The sequence below is a fragment of the Ptychodera flava genome, chromosome 4, assembly GCF_041260155.1.
Source record: "Ptychodera flava strain L36383 chromosome 4, AS_Pfla_20210202, whole genome shotgun sequence".
Taxonomy (NCBI): Eukaryota; Metazoa; Hemichordata; class Enteropneusta; family Ptychoderidae; genus Ptychodera; species Ptychodera flava.
In genome coordinates this window covers 31,541,542-31,566,708 of record NC_091931.1, presented here as the reverse complement: position 1 = coordinate 31,566,708, position 25,167 = coordinate 31,541,542, and the positions used below count along the sequence as shown (strand labels likewise).

At 37.4% G+C, this 25,167-nt stretch overlaps 2 protein-coding genes across 2 annotated transcripts in view; one reads left to right on the top strand and one right to left on the bottom strand.

The window, feature by feature from the left end:
• Positions 1–8,236, top strand: part of LOC139132237 (uncharacterized) — a 50,598-nt gene extending 42,362 nt beyond the window's left edge. Inside the window, exons 31-34 of the mRNA XM_070698626.1 lie at positions 125–372; positions 1,273–1,460; positions 7,416–7,562; positions 8,007–8,236. Of these exons, the coding sequence (XP_070554727.1) occupies positions 125–372; positions 1,273–1,460; positions 7,416–7,562; positions 8,007–8,041 (618 nt within the window). The 3' untranslated portion in view covers positions 8,042–8,236. The remainder of the gene's footprint in view (positions 1–124; positions 373–1,272; positions 1,461–7,415; positions 7,563–8,006) is intronic.
• Positions 8,237–12,840: 4,604 nt separating this feature from the next.
• On the bottom strand, positions 12,841–23,992 carry LOC139130496 (acid-sensing ion channel 5-like). The gene is made up of 8 exons (XM_070696275.1): positions 23,277–23,992; positions 21,654–22,217; positions 19,435–19,533; positions 18,761–18,911; positions 17,615–17,674; positions 17,015–17,159; positions 16,301–16,392; positions 12,841–15,048 (listed from the first exon to the last, which is right to left on the bottom strand). The coding sequence occupies exons 3-8, from the start codon at positions 19,498–19,500 to the stop codon at positions 14,948–14,950; spliced, it is 615 nt and encodes a 204-aa protein (XP_070552376.1). The 5' UTR covers positions 19,501–19,533; positions 21,654–22,217; positions 23,277–23,992; the 3' UTR covers positions 12,841–14,947.
• Positions 23,993–25,167: the final 1,175 nt, after the last annotated feature.

The window sequence follows — 25,167 nt, the reverse complement described above, 5'->3', positions numbered from 1 at the left end:
GGTTAAAGAATAAAAAAAATTGAGGAGAAAAAAAAACGCGTCACCGCATTTTTGCGGTATGTCTAGGATGTGAAACACTTTATTTTTCTTGTGGCCTGAAGGTTTTTTTTTTACCTTCTGTTAGATAAAGCACTTTGAGATGAGTGGTACCAGTTACCTTGCAGTGGCTAACTATCAGCTCTATGATACTACTGATCTAAGCTACACAACGGACTCTGAAGTGTTCCAGTGGAATAGTGGTGATTACACCTCCTTTGAGACTATCGTGACTACTAGGGCAACAGACATCTTACCCTTGAACATAAATGGTATGCAGTACCTCATTATCAGCCAGGAATCTGTCGCCAGCGGAGACACTGTCAACATTTATAGGTAATTTTTTACATGCTTCATTTGTCATCACGAAGCCTACACTTGTATATACAGCGCCACTTCATTATCATTGAACTGTTTTGAGACCTCCCACGAAACCAGATTTTAACTACCACACATGTATGTCACATTTGCTGAACATTTAAACTATCATATTGTTACTTAAATAAAATGTACTGTCTTGTAAAGATACTGTATAGTTGTTGTTTTTCATCTTACTGGCAAAAGACACTGGCAAAGGGTGGGGTGTTTCATCATACGCTGAAATAATCACTAGAGACCTTTCTAATTTTGGGTAATAATCATGAAAAGCAGCATTAGCATTTCATAACTTTCATAAGGAGGAGGAAGGGGTTTCAGTGGCCTTGCACGTGATAATTATCCACGTTTCTGTTACATATTGAGCAAAACTTGAATCTTTTTCACCTACACAAAATAACGACATGACTGCCTGTCTTGCATTCCCATTTTTTGTCCAAACTGGTGAAACTCTGCAGTTCCATTTCTAAATGGCAAGTGGAAATATTTTCTGATTTCGATTATTAAAGATCAAAAGACAAGTGTATACTCGTATTCAGAATGCAAGACGTGTCAGTGCATATGTAGTTTTGCTAGTGCAGGCAGTTTCAGAAAGCTACATTCCCACAGGTCTGGTTTCCATTTTCAACAAATTTTCCCATTCTGCCCTCTATCCCTGTATTTGCTGTGAAATCCAACATGGACACAGCTGCTGGGTTGTTCCGAATTTTGCAGCGAAAAAGTTGGGCAATGTTTTTAAACAGGAGTGATCCAGTCAATTTCAAAACGCTGATTGGCGTTGCCATGAACCATGTGTAACAACAACAAGTACTGCATACAAGGTGAAAATCACTGAACAGGGTTGTTTCTACTAACTTTCAGCTTCAAAGATGACACCAATTCCTTTGATTGGCTTAATGGAATCTCCATAACATCGCCACGAAGTGTTGAACACATGAAAATCCAATCTAATGACTATCTCTTCATCCTGGATGCAGACGTTGGATTCTATGTCTACAAGTACTCCGGAATTGCTTTGTTCACCCTGGACAAATTTATCAACGTTGAGAGTAAGTGCTAATTTTTTCTTTTATTTAAGTTCATCACATTTTGACTCCAAGTGGAAGGGGTCAAAGGTTGAATCAAATGGTGAAATTTAATTTTCATTCCCTTGACCTACACCATCGCCAATTACTTGGGTGTGATATGAAAATAAACCTATCCTGCTGCAGACCATGCGTCATTCTGTTATTCTCCTTCTGACCTTTTCAGCACTATTTCTAGAATGCCGTAAATTGCTTCAGAATAGCACTGTTTACAAATGATGCTATTTTTCTTTCATCAATATGCAAATATATATATTTGTCCACATTTTTTTGCAAGAACAACACAAATTAAAACCTGCTACATAAGTGTTACAATGGTTAAAGTTGCACTAATTTGTGGATCAGACTACAATTAGGCTGCAACAACAGCCATTCACGCAGCAATAAAATTTGTCTGAATTTCAAGCAGTAGTGTCCGATGTTGCCTGTTTGCAGGTATATTTAGTAACAAATCTGAAACTGCGAACAGCGCTTTTGATGTCAACTTTCAAAAGGGAAACCAGTTTTGAAAATCTGGAATAGCCTTCAACTTTGCTATTGTCAACATCCTCTATTCAACGGCACAATACCAGTTTTTGGTCGCAGATGTTTAGATATTTCTGCTCATTGGCTATGTTAGGGCATGAGACTAATCTCTCATGGTCTTACTTTTTACTTTTTCTCTGCATTTTTCCATCAGTTGTTTGTGTGTACAAGTTACATGCAAGTGCGTAAAGATGTACAGCCCTAAGAGTTGATTGGTATTTGAGCTTTTTCATACAATAACTGCTGGTGTATATCTATTAGGCTAAAGAAAAAATATTGTGCCATTCTGATAACCCGACCTACCCTATTTTTTGCCTGCCGACCCTAGACTTTCTAAAGCTATGTAAACACGGAAGTAAAAAAAAAGAAAGAAAAAACCTGTAAAATCATGTGTTCCTTACCCGGCATTTGATTTTTGCTTGAACGAGGACGTCTTTATTTTATGTTTTTATTCCTTTTATATGTATAATACATTTTTCTGGAAATGTTGTAGCCAGTGTTTGGTCATACTGAACCCCTGAAAAGTACAGATTTAAAAATAAAAATATTTTGGAAAAAATCCCTGCGGACCTACCTACCCTATTTTTGAAAACCATGTTATCGGAACAGCACAATTTATTTTTTTTGGCCTTACTAGTAATCTGACAAACCTGTATTTCGCACATGTTAAAGGTGTCAATGTGTTTGGCCAAGATAGAGCAGGATATGTGCAGTCACATAGCGCTCCAGCAAAATCTACTAGGATACTCCCTGATGAATATTCTCTGCCCAATAAGGGCAAGACACAACAGGATGAAATGGGCACCAAGGCGGGACACATGGTTGATTTTCGTTCATTCTTCCCTCACGCAGGTAATTTATCAGTCTCAATGGACAATAGCCTAAGGGGACTTAGCCAGAGAGACTTCCCTAGGGTACTTACACATACGGCTCCATCCATGTTAGATGTATGGGCAGCGATCATCAGCTCATGCCAAAAAATCTGAATTCTGAATGGAGGACAGAATATTGCAACATGCATATTACTTTTTAGCTCACATTTGGTTATACCAATGTGAGTTTATCGTATAAGCTGAAGTCGATGGTGTTTGTATGTATGTGTGTATGTATGTACCGGTATGTATGCATGTATGTATGTGCGTACGTACAGTATGTCAGTCAACATCAAAAACACGCAAACCGCTGCACTTTTCAGTTTGGTATTTGGTGTGTGGATGCATCCTGGGCTATAGATGGGATTTTGTTCAAATGAAGTCTGCATTGCCAAAATTATGCAAATGAGCTTACAAAATGTGAAAATGGTCAAGAATTAATATATCGAGAACTGCTGTTGTGATTGATTTGAAAATATGTGTGCAAGTATATTAGGTGAACTTTATACAGTTTTATGAATATTGTGAAGATATCCTTAATTTTGTATTTTTGCTGAATTTTTTGGTGATTTTTCTCATTTTCTGTAAGAATTCTTCTCTGAAACCGCCAACCCAATCGCTCTCAAATTTGGGTTGGATCTTTGCGAGGGTGTTACTCTTCTAATTTGTTGAAATTATGACAAAATTGGGAAAATTACTATTTTGGAGCAATTTTGTCATTTTTGGTCAAAAAATCTTAAACAGTATTTTCTTTTTAGAACCCCTGGACAGACCGTTTTTATATTTGGTACACAGACGTACAGAGATGACAATAGTTAGATATGTAGAAATTGTCCTGAAATATACAAATTTGTATTTTTAAGACAATATTGTCATTTTGGTCAAGAAAACTTGTTCTCAAAATTACTTGTTTGATAGCTTTGTAATTTGGTATAAAGCCCCGGGGGATGTTATTAGATAAATTTTCTACTCAAAGTGTTGGGAAACCACCAAATTTGTATATTTTTAGGTAATTTTCTCAGTTTGTGACCTTAAATGACCTACACCAACCCAGGATATGTTGTGAGACAGTTTCAAAGGCTATGAACATAATTTTGTCATATTGGTATCAATTTGTAGGAAAATTTGATCCAGAAAACAAAGCTGAGGTGAATTTTTTCATTGCCGACCAATTTTTGCAACTTTTCTATGTAAGACATACAAGAACTGATGAGAAATTTGGATCCAGGATAATTCCAGATGTTGTAATCACCGCCCACAGTAGAAGGCATTTCACTATCTGTAACCAACTATAGTACTGTTTACAATTAGATTGATAACACTCATCGCATTGTTTAAAAACTTCCCAAAGTTGTAAATACATTTCCTGTCATCTGGCGTTATGTAATACCAAGGGATGGAACATTTGATATTCAGGAAGGGGTAGGGTCTAGAAGATTGATGAGGTAGCATTACTTTTTACCAGATCCCTTGTACATTTTTTTACCCACTCCCACCTTTTCTTTTTATCAAACCTTTTCTATTTTTTGTTGTTGACATTTGCTTATATATTCAGGATTTGCTTGTCCCATTGCTATAGAAGTTGATATGCATGTTCCTAAAGATGACCTGCAGTACCTAAGTTTGAGACCTTATTTGCTTTTGTCATTCTTGTTTTTCCTGGTTCAAATATTTCTCGAATGGACCAATTCAAACCGAATGTGAGCACACTGTCCTTGACAATATTTTTTAACATGTCATCAACTGTAGCGGCAAGACTTGCCACTCTTTTGCAAATTGCATGTCCAGTGCCATCACAAGGATGAAACAAAAATTGTTCAAAATCTATTCCAAGTCAATATAGCATGACCTTAATTTGAATGTCAGTCTCTTTGAGAATATAAATTAAGGTAGAACGCACCTTGAAAGTGAAAGACTTCACTTTTGCTCAAAATTTCCTTTAAGAAGTCTTTCAACTATTCTTTCAAAATCAAAAATAAAAAGCGGGGGTTACCATGCAAATTTTGGTATTAATGAAACAAATAACCCAAGATTTACCGATATTTAAAATTCAAAACAGCCGCCATCCCTGTATTAACTCTAATTAGAAAAATAAAATTTTAAAATTTCGAAAAACTAAGCCAATGAAAAGTTTTCTTACACCAAGAGCTTTAAAATGAGCCCCCACAAGTGGTAGATCAGAAATGAATTGTAAAAGTTTCAGTCTGAATATCTCTCCCCGAGGCACAATCTACCTTTAACCCTTTCACCACCATGGTTTGTCCCAAATCCATTGTTTTCTATGGTAAAGTTGGACCTGTATACAGGGAACTTGGGTGAAAGGGTTAATATGGTGGCCAGGTGGCTCTTCACAGCTTGTCAGTCAAACATTGCTTGAACAGATTTTCTGCAATGAGCACAAATTCAAACTCTTATGATGAACACAAGTAAGGAAGTTTGTTTGGAAAATCATCATGTATGGCCACAGTAAATCTATTGCAGCCATTACACAGGCATGTACAACTACAAAGTGGTTGTCACAGCGTGTGATAAATGTACCATCATAGTTGACATTGGCATGTTGATTTTTTAGCTACTATAGACTATAATCTATAGAAGCTATTGGGATGGGTATCCGTCCAGCGTCAGTCTGTATGTATGTACCGGTATATATGTATGTATATCCGTTTGTTAGGTGTCAGTTTACTCAAATCTTGAGAACCGCAGTACTTACTGATTTGATATTTGTTGTGTAGATGAAATATATGATTATGAGAAACAATTTTTTTAAATTTTTTGATATATTTGAAAATGGGCAAATTAGCGCCAATAAAGGGGTTTTTGGTAAAAAATCTTCTTCATAACCGCTGGTCAGACAGCTTTGTTATTTGGTATACAGGTCCCTAGGGATAACCCAACTTAGATTTGTTCAAATTGTAATGAAATATGCAAATCTGTATTTTTAAGGAAATTTTGGTCATTTTTGGTCAAAACTATTTCATTAAAACCGCTCGTCTGACAGCTTTGATATTTGGTATACAGGTTTCTACAGATGAACTGACGACAGACGAATATGATATATTGAATATATGATGAAATCTGCAATTTTGTATTTTTGGTGCAATTTTTGCCATTTTTGGTCTAAAAATGTTTCTCAAAAACTACTTGTCTGATGCCTTTGATATTTGGTATTCAGGTTCCTAGTGGTTGTCTTAGTGTAATATATTGAAATTTGATGAAATCTTCAATTTTTGCCATTTTTGGTCAAAATATTTGTTTCTCAAAAGTTACTCCTCTGATAGCTTTGATATTTGGTAAACAGGTTCCTCGGCTTTATCTTAATATCTTAATTAAATATATTGAAATTATGATGAAATCTTCAATTTTGTATTTTTGCCGCTAATTTTGCCATTTTTGGTCAGGCCATCCTGATATGAGCTATCAAAGATATCCACCTTCATCAATACACGAGTCACAAAAAGTTATTCTCTTCATAACACAGCAGAGCTCTGTCGACTGTTGGGTCACTTGTTTTTTCAAAACCACTGGTCAGACAGCTTTAATATTTGGTTTACAGGTCCCTAGGATGACCTTAGTGAGATAATTTCATACAGTCAGGAAATACTTAATTTTGTATCCATGTCTATAGTAGATTCAGGGACTTTGGCCCTATGTTTAACTGTTACAACATAACCACATGTCGCATTCTATCGAAGCTGTCAATTATTAGCTGTTATGTCGGATCCCCAGTACTGGAACCACATTTATGGAACAGTATTTGTTAACGCCTCTTGCACTCCCTGTGGTCCTGTCCATCTGTTGAAAGACTTTGCCAGATTTGGCAAGTTGTTTCACAACACTCGAATTTGGGTGGTTCACACTTTTGCTTAATATCAGTGGCAATACACAGCTTATGACAATTACTATTCATCAGCAATTGGTGAGCCTCTTCACTCTATTACATAAACATCTAGTAGTATTGAAGACCTTCAAACCAATAGGAACGCCTCTCCTAGCAGCAGACTGTGCCCTCAAAGCCACTATCAACATACCATGATGTTAATTGTCTACGACACAAGAAAACGGTTTGGTTCATATGTTGAGATAAAAGGGTTAACATACAAAAATTTCCACAGTTCTTCAAATATATGCAACGTTTCCAGAAATTCATGTTTGTTAGAGAGCTCACTGCCCAGCAAAGAAGTGCGCAGTCAAACCTATCAGCCGCTTTCACCTCGTGGGTTTTAATCATTGCAGTAGTTTGTAGGCTTCTGCTCTGTGATTTGTTCTTACTTCAACTCTACAAGCCTATCAGGTTTTTTTCTCCATCACCCCAGCCAACTAATTAATAGGACATCTTTGACCAGATGACCTTTCTGCACGTAGAAAATTCTCCTGATGCAACCAATGCTGTCTGCCAACCTGATTGGATTACATCAACACAACTTACAGAAAATTGACCAAGAGAATTGTCACTTTCAGAATATAAATGTGCCTTGTCAGCGTTCGTAATTCTTCTGCCGTCTCTGTATTCATTCTCTAGGTGCACAAACTCTGCATGTATTTGAACATACCACGACAGGAGACTTCTACCTGGCCCTCGGGACAGTGAAAATGTTCTCGTTCAGTCCTTATGTACTACCGACTATGCTCAACTCGGATAATTCTGTATTCAAAGGGGAGATCACGGGTGAGTAATTTGTTTTTATCACAGATGACAGGTTTTAGCTTATGCTGCTGTATATTCAAGACTAGTTTCAGCTACTCGTTAACTTTAATTGGACCAGACTTGCGAAACTGTCTTCAAGAATTTCAATAAGGGAAAATCAATGTAAGACTGACAAGCAAGTAAATGCTGTCAGAGGTAATTTTCATATTCTTCAGTAAGAGATGCCGTTGCAATCTCATTTGTGATGATACTCCAAAGAAAATCTACAGGAGACATGTAGTGCTTTGTAATATTAAATCAAATTATTCAAGATGTCACACCCCCTCTCCAAAATGGTACATTAAAATTTGTAGATTATAATCACTACATATTCAGTCTCATGAAAACTTACAACAATACTTGCCTTGTTTACAAAAACAGCTTTACTTACGTGAAGCACTGATACAAAAATCTTTCTTGTTTCAGGTTCATATACACCGTCCATTGGATGTACAAATTGAAACTTCCTCTTCATCCAGGAGTCTGCACCACTTTAGATTTAAGTAAATCCTAATTATTTTTTTGAATGAAGAAATTACAGATTTTGGAATGAATTTGAATTTCATTTTTTTAATTTATTACATTTTGAGATGTATTGCCAAGATGGTTTTATTATATCAGTGATTTTCATTAAAATCGTTTTTCGTTTCCATTTACATTTTCTGCCATTGATTATTGAAAAGTACGTCTGTGATCCACAATGTAGTGGTTGTGTTGTTTATAATAGGCAATGCACTGTGCCAATGAATGATGTGCCCTTGCATGAGGTTATGGAGAAGTGATATACCGTACTCATCAGAGTATAAGCCCCTGGTTCGGCAACACAAAACTGCAGTAAAACTAGGGAAGCCGCTTATCTGGAGCAACCCCATGTTATCTGCCATGGACGCTTAATTTATGATAATTTATGCACAATTTTTTCAACACCACTCGATCTTTCTATTGCTTTCAAAATCGATTTACACATCCAAAGAAATTGATTATACAATCTCTGAATACAGAAGTGCCATTTTTGTGAAATTTCAGCGTCGAAAAAACCAAACTGGAAACAGAGACATCATGCATGCTGCTGATCAACAGTAATGTGAACAGGCATGCATTGCCTACACGGAAAGGCAACTCAACATTCCAGTGTTAAACTGTCTACATTTTGTGAAAACAACAACATAGCAGTGACAATTGTAATTGTCACCAGGAAAGATTGCTTCATACAAAAGAAACTGCATGTTTAGAGGATGAAAACATTGTGGTCGTGAATAAAAATAAACAATGGCGGACGTGAGTGAGACTATTCTATTTAGGGGACGGGGATGAGCAGGGTCGAAAAATCAAGAAAGTAATGGACAAACGTGTCGTTTTCCTTATGATGCTGTCAAGGGAACGCCAGTTTCCCCATTGTTTTAACATATTTTAATAGTTTCTTTATTATCTGAAAGTAAGTTTACCAAGTTTAATGACCAAATATACTCTCCTAATCTTTCTGTATTTGAGTTGCACTAGGGTAGGGGCTTGTACACGGATGTAATGCATTTTCAAAAATCCTCTGAAATCAGTAGGGGGGCTTATACACGAGCAGGGGCTTATACTTGGATGATTACGATATATATATATATATATATATATATATATATATATATATATATATATATATATATATATATATATATATAATATACACACATATATATGCATATATACATACATGCATACATACATACACATATGATATATATATATATATATATATATATATAATACACACATATACATACATACATATATACATACATACATACATACATACACATCTGTGCATGTATGAGTGGGTGCCCCTACCTTCAGGCTATAGCAATAAAAATGCATAAATTGCATAAGTCAATGAAAAAGCTTTTATCTTGCTCAAACCACAGTCCCTTGCCTGAAATCAAGATTTAAGTGATTTGTGCAGAAATTGACTTTTTACTTTTGATAGTTATTTAAAATGTCAATGACCAGTTGTGCCAAATCAAACCCATATAACAATTAGTGGTTCAACAATTGCATCAGTCCCTCAGTGACTAACAATTGTTCTCATTCAAATGTAATATTTCAATACTTTATGCCTTGCTGTAAAATCATGAGGTACACTTTGCCTTAATTTGTTAGTGCATGCCATGTAAATGATAGCCTATAAAGGAGACCCTCCCTCCCCCCTCCCCCCCCACCTCCATACGCACAATGGTTTTGAATGCTAGTTTACCTTATCGTACATGTCTACCTCTGCTTTGCAAGTTAATTCTCTCCTCCCACAATAAATAGTTTCAGCTATGTTTTTAACCTTGATATGCAATTAGAGAGTCTGTATGTATGCAAATTGTTTGCTCCATGCTGCATTGTATGTTGAGAGCTATGAAAAAATTGTCAATGATCAAGGTTGATGTGTGTATTGTGTGACAAGTATAAGCGTCTTTAATGTACATTTGCTCCTTCACTGGTTGAGTTCAAAAGATTTCGGAGCTCTGAGGGAATCTGGTAGTTTAAAGAGTTCAACATTGAAAGGGGAAAACCTTATTCTGTCTGTCCTGACAAACTTGAATGGAAACTTTCGTCTGAATCCAAATTAAATTACACAGCTATTGCACAGGCCGTGATGACATTCTTTAACGAAAAACCAAGTGTTATTTATAAATGCCACGAATGAATGCATTCCTTTAACTTGCAAAGAAATTTTCACTTCAATCAGTGGTCAATGTTTTGAAGGACTTTGTGGCCCAGTTAGTATTTAATTTCCCCTGGTGATAAATAAAATATATCTGAGTGATTAGGGCATTGGCAAGGGACCTAAAACCAACTTTGAAAGTGATTTGAGAAGTCTTCCAGTTATAATTCTGTAGGAAAATGACAATTAACCCTAAAGCCTCGTTGCACATTAACAAAGAATGTGAAATAATGTGAACTGATCTGAATTGGACGATGTCTAGTAACTTGCTCGCATAATCAGTACAAAGCATTCACTCAAGATGTTTCTTTTACAAAAAATGTAAAATAGTAACACAAATTACTTCAAGTGCAAAGTAATATGCGTTTCTTAAGTTTCGTGCAGCTAGCAATCCTCAGACCTGTACGTACGTGTGTGTGTGTGTGTGTGTGTGTATTGAGCACTCTAATTCTTGTGATCTTATAACCTACATATATAGGTTTTAAAGAGTACCCATTAGAATATGTGACAAAATTTCAGAGTAGTTGGAAATTCCAGTCGTGAATAATTTGTTGATCATGCTGAACAGAAATATTTCTTGACAGTAAAAGATTTCACGATCAAGCTTGATCAACTGCATCCGAGGAATGCACAAGCCCAAATTTTTCTAAGCAGGCGATTTTGAGAAATTTTGTTTGGTAGAGGAAAAAATTGTGGAATTCGGGAAAATTAGAAATCTTACAAATTTTTACAACCTGAAAAAGTGAAGTCTAACACATAACCCTACCCCAACATGACTGGTACCAACAAACAATATTTAACAATATGTTCCATTTTCCCCCATAGTTTTGATTTTGACAGTTTTTGCACTTGAATTCTGCTGCACATTTCTGGAGGTGACTATTTGTTTGAACAAAGTCCAGTTTTCGACCTGTTGCATATCGCTAAATAATTTTAGCTCATATTTGGTATACCAATGTGAGATCATAGGATAAGCTGAAGTCCGTGGCGTATGTATGTATATCCATCAATATCAGAAACTTGCAAACTGCTGCACTTTTTAGCTTGGTATTTTGTATGTAGATGCATCCTAGGCTGTTCAAATGAAGTTTGCATTACCCAAATTATGCAAGTGAGCTAAAAAATGTGAAAATGGTCAAAAATTTGCAACTCAAGAATGGCTGTTTTGATTGCTTCGAAAATTAGTATGCAAGTACCTTAGGTGGACCTTATGCAGTTATATGTATATCTTGAATTTTGTATTTTTGCTGAATTATTGGGTTATTTTCCTTATTATAAGTAAAATCTGCCCATTTTAAGTAAAAACCGGCCTAATTGTTCTTAAATTTCGGTAAGATGTTTGCAAGGGTGTTACCCTTCTAATTTGTCGAAATTATGACAAAATTGGCAAAATTACTGTTTTGGGCAATTTTTGTCATTTTGGTCACAAAATCTTAAAAAATCTTTTTCCTTTAAATCTGCTGGGCAGACAGCTTTTATAATTGGTGTACAGATGCTCAATGATGACAATAGTTGAATATGTGGAAATTGTTCTGAAATATGCAAATTTGTGTTTAAGACAATTTTGTCATTTTTGGTCAAGAAAACTCATTCTCAAAAACTACTTGTCTGATAGCTTTGTAATTTGGTATAAAAGTCCTGAGGGATGTTATTAGATAAATCTTCTGCTCAAAGTGTTCGGAAACCCCCAAATTTGTATATTTTGATAATTTTCTCAATCTGTGACCTTAAATGACCTATACCAACCTAGGATATGTTTTGAGACAGTTTTGAAGGCTGTGAACATAGTTTTGTAATATTTGGTATCAATGTGAGGCAAAATTTGATCCAGATAATAAAGCTGAGGCTAATTTTTTCCTTGCAGACCAATTATTGCAACATTTTCATGTGAGACACACAAGAACTGATAAGAGATTTGGATCCAGGATAATTCCACATGCCATGATCATCCCCACAATGGAAGGCATTTCACTACTATCTGTATCTAACTTAAGTGCTGCTAACATTCAAATGATAGCATTAATTAAAAAATTCCCAAGGTTGTAAATAGTTGACATGTTTTTCATCTCCTGCTATCTGGTTATTGTAGCTTTTATGTACACATGGTCAATACCAAGGGGTGGAACATTTGAAATCGGGGGAGGGGGGGTCCTAGGAGATTGAAGAGGTAGCACTATTTTTTATAACCGGAGCCCAAATTGTACATTATATTTCCCACTCTCCCACCTTTTCTTTTTGTCAAGCTTTCTCTGGCTGATTTTTCTTATTGACATTTGTATGTAGGATCTGCTTGTCCCTTTGGTGTAGAAGTTGATATGCACGTTCCTAAAGTTGACCTCCAGTACCTAAGGTGCAGACCTTATTTGCTTTTGTCATTCTTTTTTTTCCGGTTTAAATATTTCTTGAATGGACCCTTCAATCATACAAAAGGAAATTTGTCCATTAAATGTGGAGCATAAGCATGACATTTTGAACGAAAGCCTGGACTCGCCATACTGCGCAGACTCAAAGGGAACGCGGTTCGATCGCCAGGAAAACCTGACAATGAAGAGACACAAGAGAAACTGTTGAAAATGATTTTATTTTTTGAAAATTCACCGACATGACACGAATCTAACATCAGAGATTAGAGTTGATACGTCAACTATGTGTACGTACGTGTCCATGCAGTTCTGACTATTCAGTCTACTTCCGATTTGGTATACAAGTTGCCATTAGCAACTTTGTGTGGATTGCTTTGTGAGACCATTTTGCCCTTTCGTCAGACAAGCAAGCAGAAAGTACTTATGGCCGACGCCCCTTCATAGATAAATCAGTGGGGATAAATAACCACATGCTTTTGAAAGTGCGGATCCAGCCATTACTTTGGTGTATATGACATTGCTAAGGAAACTAATTTAAAGTTACGTTATTCCATTTTATTATACCGTGTGTCTTTGTACAGGTTCAACGCAAATTGACTGTTCCTCTTTCATGTAAGGATGTTTTAAAAATTGTTTGAAATCTATGCTGCAGGGCAACACTAAATGATTATTCTCTCCGAGTTTTTTTTCATCGGCATGTGATTGTAAATGATATGCCAGTCTCCCAGAAAGGCACTTTCCATCAATCTGCCAATACTCTATGGTATTTCAAGCTTCCGCCATTTGTATTAGGATTATAACTCTCAATATCGTCGATATCCTACGCATTCATCTTCAAAACAAGAAAACAAGTGCTTCTGAATATTTCAAGTGCACGGAAGTCGTGTATTGAGGAACTAACTAGTACGTGAACAGTAACCAAGACAACGAGGAAAGTCCCGTCGAAGAACTGGAACGCACAACTGGAACGCCGTCGGTGCATATGAGATTTGGCCAGGCAAGAGGCACAGAACATAAACGGCTGTCGTCAATAGCTGTGGGCATGGCTACATGAGAACAATTGCATGGAAAATTTAGAGAATTATTTCGCTGGAATTTCATATGCAATTTCAATTTTCTCCTAGGTTAACCGCATCATTGACATATTATCTGTTCGCCGCACAATTGAACTGTGCGAAATGGAAGACGAATTTAAAGTCTGAGAAGAATTCATAAAAACCGTTACGATAAAATTCATCGTCGGGCCCCCTCCCTGAAGTGATTGTTTGTTGTGAAACACGCCACTCACAGGCGTTTTCAGCCGTGATAATTACCAAATATTCCCCCGAAGAATGCCGACTGAGTACCTTGATGGTTTGATTGATTGCAGCTGTCTTCCCAGTCCAACGATGTCACTTTGGATTTGATCAAGACCTATATTTCCTATTAACTCGGATCACGGCTGCTTTATTAAAACCGTAATAGCTTTAGACGGCAACAAAATTTCACTATAGAAATTTGCCATTTTCGAAGCCGCCCTAGTGCAAACATTTTAAATTGGGTTGACAAGCCAGCGGATGGGAAGTGATTTTTGTCACCACAGAGACGTTATTCGATATTAAACTGGGATGAAGGATGACAACGCACAAACAACTTTGCATCCTTAGGGACTAGTGTTCAGTTCAAACATTTCCAAGTCGAAGAACTATTTGTGTTACCCTATGATGAATGCAGTCGACCGCACTGCTATTCACTTGCTCGTAAACTGTTCCCGGCTCCCGCGTTTCATCCGATCTTATTTGCAATGCAAATAAAAATTACAATAACTATTTCCATCATCATCATAAAAGGACGATGAAATCAAAGAAAGTCGTAAATCAGCGTCAGTGAACCAACAGTGAGCTGAGCAAGCAAATAAATATGCCTGTAATAAGCATCGCAAAATATTAGGAAGGGCAGATAAAGCCTGCAAACTTATCAGACAGAAAATATTTATGAGCATGTTTGGCCTCGGGCTCCCGGCAGCACCCCTTTGACGGGATTCGTTCAGAAGAAAACATGCGAGTCAAGGCTTTGTGGAGGAAACTGACATTTAATGACCGTGGACAATTTAGACTTACATCATTATCTTGCAATTAATACTCAATATACAAAAAAAACCAGAACGTCAAGGTCTCTATCGTGATGTGATAATAACACTAGATGGGCGAGGAGCTGAACAGGTTATTGCCTTTGTAATTAAATTTTAAGGAACCTGACAGTAAGCGCGTCAATACTCACACCCATGTCTATTATCTACTGTGCGAAATTTCTTTGATCTACAGGTTTCATCTGTGCTTGCAGCAACAAAAAAGAATAAAGTCGATGCATTCCACTATGGTGATCAAACTTGCACCCAGACAGAGTCCCATGAGACCTCCAAAGTTACCTGTAAGAAATGTAAACAAACAAATAATTTATTACATTCTGTTACTTTTTCATATTCATATAAACTGCTCTAGTGACTTTTTAAGGTGACTGGCTATAATTCAGTGGAAACGTCAACTTTTCTAGTTTTCGTAGACAGATATCATCGTGACGTTTTCCTATGTTTAACGCTGATCTAGCTTCGACGAATGATCTTTTACAAGCGATTATTGTTGGAAGACAATTTAGGCAGAATTTTGTGGACAACATGATGAATTATGAATTTTGCTTGCTGTCGGATTAATGGAATGGATTCGTAATATTTCAAAAAGTAATTATATATATATATATATATATATATATATATATATATATATATATATATATATATATATATATATATATATATATATGCTGTTGGATTAATGGAATGGATTTGTAATATATATCCAATTGTGATTTATTCTTCATTTGATCATTTAATAATAGTGTTGTTGTTGTTGTTGTTGTTGTTGTTTTTGTTGTTGTTGCTGTCGTCGTCGTCGTCTTCATCGTCGCGCCTCTTTATGCTATATATAACACGATTAGAACTAATTTGGGATAATTGGATGGTGAAGTAAAAAATAATGTCGATTTAATATACAAATGTAATCTCATCTGCTTTTTTCTTTTTACATTATACACTTGTTTTTACGAGTAATGTGTAATATTGCAACATTAAGCTATATTTCACCTAACATTTTTGAGAAATTTGCAAAACATGAAAATCCAATCATCCCAAATTAGTTCCAATCGTTTTACATAAACTGTGGTGGTTTTCTCTCGTCACCCGTAGCTGATTCTCGAATAAATTTTTACTTTCTTTTTTTTTATTAACTTACTAACCCCCGGCTGAAAAATGTCAGCTACTTAGTTGAAAGCAGTGTACATTGTCGGCATTTAAATATTAAAACCTGTAAGTTGTTTGTGTCGTCGATGATTTATGGAATTCCCAGGGTACGTTCCATCGCTGCCATTAACCCTTTGAGCGCCTAAATCAATTTTGTCACCTTTATAGCATACACCAAGTCACTTTGCAGAATTTTGCCAAATTTTTTACAAAGAAACGCAGCAAATGAAATGTTATCCATTTGGTCAAAATTATCCCCAAAAAATTTCAAAAAAATTCCTAAAAATTGGTAAAATGTTGCACTAAAATTTTGGTGGGAAAAATTACAGATCTCAAAGAGTTACACTGCAAAAGTAATTGCCAAGCTGTCGAGTCTTGTACTCACTCCAAATAGAGTTCAGCGTTATGGCGGGAACGAATGTTATCTGCTTACAGTTCAGATCTTCCAGGAACACAGACACGTCAGCGTAATTATCCCTGAAAGAATGGGAATCAAACACGATCGAATTAAAAACGAGATGTCTCTGAACAAATGAATTGCGGAGAACTGCCTCCTGTAGTTGATTCATCTCAACTGAGCAAACGTAATTAGATATTGATGAGAAAACGTTGCCTGTCCTTACACAGAAATTCCATTTCCGATTGTTTGAAATTACGTTTAATTCGTCGTAAACCATTATCAACGAGCTTAAATTTTCTTTATTCTTTTACGAGCACATATTTGTGTTCGCATTGATATCATGTTCTTTTTGTGTACATATTTGATCATCTATACCGAACACAGAGAACACTTCTCTCTATCCTGCAAAGTATTGTTTTTGTCTTTTTGTCTTTTTGAGTGTAATTGTATCCGGTTTTACAGTGTGACGTCGAACCGTCGCCCGGGAAAAAAGGGTCTTAAAAGAAAAAGTAAAGTTGAAACATTAATATCTACGCATACCTTCCACGCTATGCGCTATGAAGATGGCACCGTAAAATTTTGAAACCACAGACCCTAAAGGATCCATGTTTATAATTGGACTATCAATTCTGCTGTCTCTGTCTTTCACATGGCGGGTGAGAGTTGTACAGTGGCGGTAAGAACACCAACGGAACAAACCTTAAAAAATCTCGTGACATGTTCTTTTTGTCCCAAAGGTCGTCAACGAGAGGCTTGGATGGAATGTTGGCATACGATATGTGTGGAATATAGTTGACTTCTTCACAGGCAACGTTGCAGAATTCAGTGTTTTGATGACCGAACGCTGGAATAAAAGAAAACATATTGAGAATATGATTACCTCATTGACGACGAACTTCTGATGGTCTTTTATAGCCTCCACATTTACCAGTAGATCTTATCTCTCCCAAAAACTGTATTTTTTCGGCCACTAAGGCACCAATTTTTTTGAAACAATGCTTCGCATGAACTTGAAAATCGGGGTTCGTTATTAGGGTAAATTTGCTCAGAAGTTCAGATTACCAGGTGCCGAAATTTCTATTTGTGCTGTACTTATTTAAATCTATATAAATTGAACTGTTGCATAAAATACTGTTATTAATTTCCGTTGACTGCTGAAGTTACGTTAGGTGTATTGCATGCTTAAAGAATTAGAAAGATAAATGGCGAATAACTTGCGATTCCCGCATAAAAAAATCATTGGCAGAGACCGGGGCAGAGATTTTTATGTATAGAACTTACTTGAATATCTCTACTTACTATCTATCAAAGGCGACGTACAGGTAAGAGACTCCTGCAAGTTGCACTCTCGGTATGGTCCTGAAATGAATATCAATACAAGGAACATTAGGTCACTTTAGATTGCGGTGGTTCGCGCGTCGAAATTGAAACTTTTGCTCAAACATTCCCAAAAAAGAAACTTTAACCCGTTCCCTTTCGAAATCAAGAAAAACAATCAGAGGTCACAGTGCAAAATCTGGTACTAGAGAAACAAATAACCCAATATTCACCGACACTTGTCGAATTCAAAATGGCCGCCATCTATGCGTTAACTCCTTGCGAAACAACCAAAATTTTGATGTTCATATAAATAAGCCTATTGAAACTTAATCACTCCATAAACGTCAAAATGAACCCCCAGAAGTGGTGCAGGACCGAAAGAGTACTGTAAAAATATGAGAGTGCGAATGTCTGTCCCAGAAGAGCATTCTACTTTTAGGGAACATGATTTAACTGATAATATTTGTGTGGCAAATGAGTCAATTAAATGGTTCGGGGACGTCAGTATAAGAAGCACGACTAAGTCGAGAGGTCGATCTGACTTGTAAAATTTTCTTGCCAAACTGAAACTGTCTTCTTGGTTTGATGATGATGATGATGATGATGATGATGATGATGATGATGATGTCTTCTTGGTTTGATGATGACGCTGCTGCTGCTGCTGCTGCTGCTGCTGATGATGATGATGATGATAATGATGATGATGATGATGGTGGTGGTGGTGATGATGATGATGATGACGACGACGATAATGCTAGTGATTGTAATTTGTAATTTTGCAACTTTCAGCTATAGCGCACCTAACACTTTTGATAGATTTGAACAATCAAAAGATTCTATTCTCCCAAATTAGTTCCAATCGTGTTATCTTATGCTTGGTCACTTGATGATATGCAGAGCGCCATCTATAACTTTAAAGTGATGACGTATGTTCAGACCATAATAAGCGATGAGTGCCTGACGAATGCGAGACGACCTTGCATCAGTAAGAGCGGGAAAATTAGGAGCTAACTGACAAAAACATTCAAGTGGACGCCAATCGGTATTGTTCGCCCATTGCAGTAAGATATTGGCACCTGTACGATCACTGTCATAAGCTTGTTCGACGAACTTTTTAATTCATACCTGGCATGTGTATCTCTTTGCATCCGCATTTCTCTGACACAAAGTCGGTCATCTTCTCCAGACAGCATGCAGAATATGAATAAGTCAACGTACTGTACCGTAACTGGCCATGTGAGCAGTTAGTGACATAGGGGTGTGGAAGGTGTTCCCACTGAAAGGAATATTGCCATGGCAAGGAATTAACTCAAGCAAAGAAATACTAGTGCAGGTTTTCAAATGTTATTGTAATATATTCAAAACCTTGACTAGAGTATTGTCTCTCATCCAAATAGCAAGAAACCTCACAGTTAAAAGTATTGTAAATATGTTCGCCTGAATTTTCAGAAAATGCCGGTAATTACCAGTTTTCATCGAATGTCATGATTAAAATTGCACCCGGGCGCGTTGAAGAGTATTCATGACGTGTTTGTTTGTTTGTTGGACAATATGGTTTCTCGTGCGCAAGGCCTTCACTCACGTTTGTTCACAGAAAAGAGTCTTTCACACGGTGCGTAAATGAATGTTGCGTACTGATAATGCATGTAGAGCAAAAACATTCTCGAAAAGCATCCAATAAAGATTTTCGCGGAAAATGTGTTAACAAAAGATTCTTTGTAGGAATAGATGGACTGACAATTTTTTTCCATCACCAGGCGAGGATATTTTTTTCCCATGGAGAGATATTTTACATTTACCTTTTCTGTCCTAGTAGATATCATTGCTTCAACCCCTGTAGAGATAGAAAAACCGAATTGTTTCATCTGAGGAAGAGATCCCGGTGAGTGAAGGTTAATCTGGGGGAGGGAAAGAAACAAGAGATCGGATTATGGTCGCAAGCATCGGCCATTCTCTTCATATGAGAGAAGGGGTAGAGGGGGAGGGAGACAGACAGACAGACAGACAGACACAGACAGACAGAGACAGACAGACTGACAGACAGACACAGACAAACAGACAGAGAGACACAGAGATAGGAAGAGATATCGAGAGACAGACTGAGAATCAGAGACAGGCAGAAGGGGGACACAAGACAGACCTTGCGGGAAGCTTCGAATCGCAGTAATTACTGCGCCGATTTAAGCACTTCCTTTCAAATTTTCAAAATTTTACATCTTTGAAAGGAGGGTTTTCAAAATTCATTTCGTGTCAAAAATAGTATCTATAAGAAGCTGTACACCCGATTTTTACACGAGAATGTCATTTTCTGTCTACGTTGCTGTCTTCTTTCAACTTTTCCTTGTATTAAAGTGTTAAGTGCATCGTACACATAACTCTCCTTTGTGGATGGAGGAGAGTTTACAATTTATAAATATGTATTGCATAATTCATGTACGTGTTCAGCAATTATATAAATCATAATTAAAGATACTTATAAAAGCCATTATGACATTCCGACTTCTGTTAAAATTCAAATATATCAACGTTAACAGTGCGACAAATTTGTCTTTAATTTTCTCTCTATTAAAATGGTAATTTCAGTTATAAATACCGTAGAAATAACAACTGATAAAATGTAAATCAAACTCTAGACTCTAGGGTCTATGATCAAACTAAGTTTGATGACCTTTCTCATTATGACAAGTTCAGAGACTGATGTCGTTTTCCAAACTTCTAAAATCAATCATTTACCTTTTTCTCGAAAGGACATAAATTCAATTTATAAACCAAAACCTTATCCGAAGATGTACTATCAGTCCCAAGTCACGTGTTTAAGAGACCCAATGAGATACTAGCCGCAATTCTGAGAACACACTATGTCTATTAAAACGGTAACTGATAAAAATCGACTACGAATGTGTGTACAACGGTTTTAATAACCGTGCGCTGATTCATCTCTATTATTCTCAGCCTCGCCATCAATATTTACAAGTTTGTTGGGATGAGCTCTGTGTACAGGTATAAAGCTAGCAGTGACAGCAAGAATGGCGAAACAAGACCCGGGAACAAGACGTCATAAATATTATAAAGTTGCAGTCTATTTACCCTAGTAAACGTAGATGGATTTCTGTATGCCTTTCACAGCGTAATTTGTTGATCTGTTGATATTCAGAGAGGCCGTGCAATACTGAAGGCACGTATTGAGAATCAAACTTTCAACGCTTGACTGCAAAATTTTGAAGAAAGTGGAAGTAAGAAAAAGTAACTGATAACTTTTCAAAAGTGTACTTGCAAAATTTGTGGTCTCTGTCTGCCGCTTTTTACATATTTATTGTAACCATGATACAAAATATTTTGTACATCGAAGTGAAAAGAGAATGAAGAAGTGTTGATCCAGGCTTCTGTCTATAATCGATTTTGTCAAATATTCGAAAGCGGCAACCCTCTCTCAGTGTGATTAGCTTGTCTAAATAATCGACGGCCCCTTATACAACGGTTACGTGGGTACTTTTAGTGGTCTTCAGTGGTGATCCCTTCATTACTTTAAGAAGGTTTACAAGTTTACAGGATGCGTCATCTCAAGACTGTCTTCTCATTGAATTGTTCGTTGTAATTTGGAGTTGCGATCACTTTTTCTGAGGCCATCCTGGTTATTGGGAATGGCAGAAAGGTTGGTATGGTTGTTCTGAGCGAGATCGTGTTTTCCTTTCCGACTTGTGCCTAATCAAAGGCTAGAGGCGTCGTCAGACTCAGTTACGAATCGTGTCTCGTGTACAAGCATAGATATTACCTGGAACATAAATCCTAGAAAAGTGTCCATGCCAAGAACTATACGTTTGGGTTTTGCCATTTTCAGTGCGATGTTATTTCCAATCTGACACGACTGCTGGGTTACGATGTATGTATAGTATAGTCCGAGTCGTTTATTGGATCTTAAATAAAATAAAATACGTATTCGCAGAAATTTTGGGTTTAACTCTTAAATTTTTACATTCATGTCTAGGTTACCGATTTTATTTGAGTCTAGTATAATTACCTTAAAGCCGCTGCCAGTCTGAGGTCCATGAGTATACTCGTCTTCGTTTGTGAACAGGCGAATTCTTAGTCCTGTGTGTGAACCAAACAGATTAGTCGTAATGGCGTTATCGAGGTCGTCATTGAAGGAATAGCACACTCCAAATTCCGTGAAAGTCGTCGAAAAGTTCTCCGGTCCGCATGGCCAATCGAATCCGTCGCCTTTGAAGCGGCAACTTTCTATCAAGCTCTCTTTCGGATGCGCCGCTTCGAGTTCAAATAGCGACCTGTTCACCGTCGAGGTCGAGTTCTCCAGCGTCGTCCAGTCGAACCCGTCCGGGTTTGTCGGATAGATGCTCCTGTGAAGTACAGGTGCCGCATGAGAGCGTCCTCCGGCGTACCTCCGATGACGGATTTGCGATAGCGGTTGTAGTTACACACGGTCACGGCAGGAAAGAGAAGCCGCGGCAGGTAGTTCATCCTAACGATGGTGCTCACCGGGTACTCTAGATACCGTCGAACTTCTGTGTGTAGCGTCACCAAGAGTGACAATGAGAGACCAGTAACCAAGAGAAACCAAAGGCATCTACGGAAGGGTTGAAACACAAGATCAATTTTCACACATGTAGACCTGTACGTACACTTCTTCGGGTTGATGTGGACATTAATGGTGCGCTATGTGTCGCTTTTGTCCTCTTATATCACTATGAATGATGCTCAATAATAAAATGGATATTATTATCAAACAAACTGATCTCATGCAATGCTATTCCTTGGGAATCAATTTACATAACTCTTGGTGTGGTCAACTCATGTCTACTTGATTTATGTAACCTTCTTAATAATAACAAAGTACCGAGTACATTGTTATGATTTTCAGAGGAAAATGATAAAAATGACATCATAGTAATGACCATTAAGGGACAGTCACTCGTAGCGTGATGCCGTCGTCTTTGATAATCACACAATTGTCCCACTTTTAATGACGAGCTCCATTTCATCAGTTCTATAGCGGGATGTTCCCCTAAATTCAACGCTTTAGAAACGTTTGACTACGACAGTTATCAGTTTAAACACATTTTTAGAAAATCTACATGTAGCAATCAGATATGGAAACGATTATGAACGAGCTAAAATGGGCATTACTATGTTTGTTTTATCAATATCCGTATTCAACCGACTCTAGTTTGTCTAACTATGCAATATCCGTATTCAACCGACTCTAGTTTGTCTAACTATGCAGGTGATACCGAAAAAAAACGGCCAGTCGACTTCGAATGAAATAGGTGTTTAAAAATGTACATATGAAATCTGTTTTCGTTCAAAGCATATCAATAAAATACAATACTCGGTCACCATACACGACAGTTGTCTATACGTAGTATATTTGACTATTTTCCATTCGTTTGTTTCTACAAATTTCAAATAAACCCTCGTGCTGCCTCACTGCTGGCTATTACTTTTCATGTCTCTATCTCTGAGATTGATTGCCTATCTAGACCTATGTTCCCGGTCGTCAGTCGGACTGGTGATTAGTCTCTCCATCTACACGTTTGTTTCGTTCATACATTAATGACGCGCATGCACATGGATTATCAACACATGGCTTACATCAAATACTCTACACGCAGGATGATTCGCTCACCTCCGGAAAGGATGTATGTTGTTATCTATGATGTAGCTCGCTCCGTGCAACGACGTCCGAGAGAGGTACTCTCGTGACCTCTGCACGAATCTTTGCCTCACGTCGCCGAGGTTTGTTCGCTCCGGCTTTCTCGTCGTCGACGCCATTTTGGAAACTTACTTCATCACGTCCCCTCGAGTGCAAGTATGTGTGACGAGATCTTCAAAGCAAACGTCAGAAAATGAGTCTCGGGATGTAACAGGTTTATCTGTCTGTATCACGCACTCCGTACTACTTGCCAATATTCCTCCGAGCATTTTCTCATAATTGCCGACGATGTAAATATTTAGTGATAGTAAAAACGTTGTTAATTCCTCAGCTGTGAAAATGATTTAGGATCTAAAACCGACGCAGTAAGCAATCGATGACGTTGTTCAGCACAGTATACTGCTTACAATATATTCAATGTCAAATAACGATCAATAATGCATCCCAGCGCGTGCTACTGGCTTTTATACTTCGGACGTTTAGCGCAGCTCGGAGAACATTCACGTGTTCGGATCCTTCAACTTTTAGTCGTATTGTTACCATAGTAACCGAGGTCGAGTAGACGTCAATTGTGGTTGCTATCAAAGCATCAACTTGGGTACAGTTTTCAGCTCTAATTTGTCAGCGAAATATTGTCATTGGAGCGTTATGTTTGTTAATATCTTTTTTATGCCTAGCGCTCTGGGGCTTTTGTCAATTTGTATGATTCTGAATATATTGATAATTATTAATTAAAATTCATAAATACACTATGAGTGTAAACAGAATTCGACGACCTATTAAGACGCTCTCCAATCAGGAGTCAGTAAAAGACAGCTGGACAGATATGGCGAGGAAATTATATAAATGTTGAGCGTTATTTTGCATCCAAAGCTTTCTTTAGTCACACCTACCTCTCGACCCAACTACCTTGAATTCCTGCCTATCTGTCTGTGGCGCAACATGCGTTTATAAATACATCCATTCATTCATCAGATAGGACAGCGACTAATTCAATTCTACAAGTATAGGATTATGTCCATACTCGAGATTTTGAAGCATAATTCTTCAACCCCAACTCCCTAAATTCCATTGTGTCTGGCCATAGAGAAACATAAATAGAGTGGCAACGGGTATTGTTTAAGGCGTGAAGCGGTTACGTAACCCATCCATGTTCGCCTCGCCTCAGGTTGCTCTCGCCTCTCTTTTCCGAAGAGTGCCGACCATGAATCCTTCGGTAATTTTCGGATTTTCGCCAATTGTTAAGCGAAAGTATGTTCGGCAAAGTTTGTGTTGTTGTTGTCGTGTGGTGCTGAGCAGAATTGACGTGCTGGCGAAAACGGGAGTGTTTGAGCTTCAGGAAAAATGAGTTTTACCGTTTTAAAAATTCCTCTCATATTTTTATGAATATATAATGAGTGTGTTTGAACCAACTTTGAAAGTCTTTTATCGATACTGTCTGGTTTTACTCAATGGTTTACGGTCAGTCATACCCTCTTTTACACGTGCGTCAAGGAAGGACATGTTTATGAAACTGCTGGCGTGTTATGTTTTGATTGGCGTGAAGCAGTGTTTCTGGCCTGAGAGCTCACAAAGTAACTATGGTTGCTACGTGACTGGCAGTACGATGCCATCTCGTCGTATTTTTCGCATAATCTCGTGTAATTATCAACCACAAACAAAACCTCCAAAAAGTTTAACACCTTTGGTGCTCATTTTAATATGAAAAGCCAATAGTCTACCGAGACGACCATGGAACAAAAGGCATGCAAGCGTTGCGACTCTGTCTTTGTTACTCTGTGGTCTGGCTCAGAGCAGCTGTGAAAGTTTATGATCTTTAAACAGACGTTGTCATTCTCACAGAAAAAGTTTCAACGTGCCACAA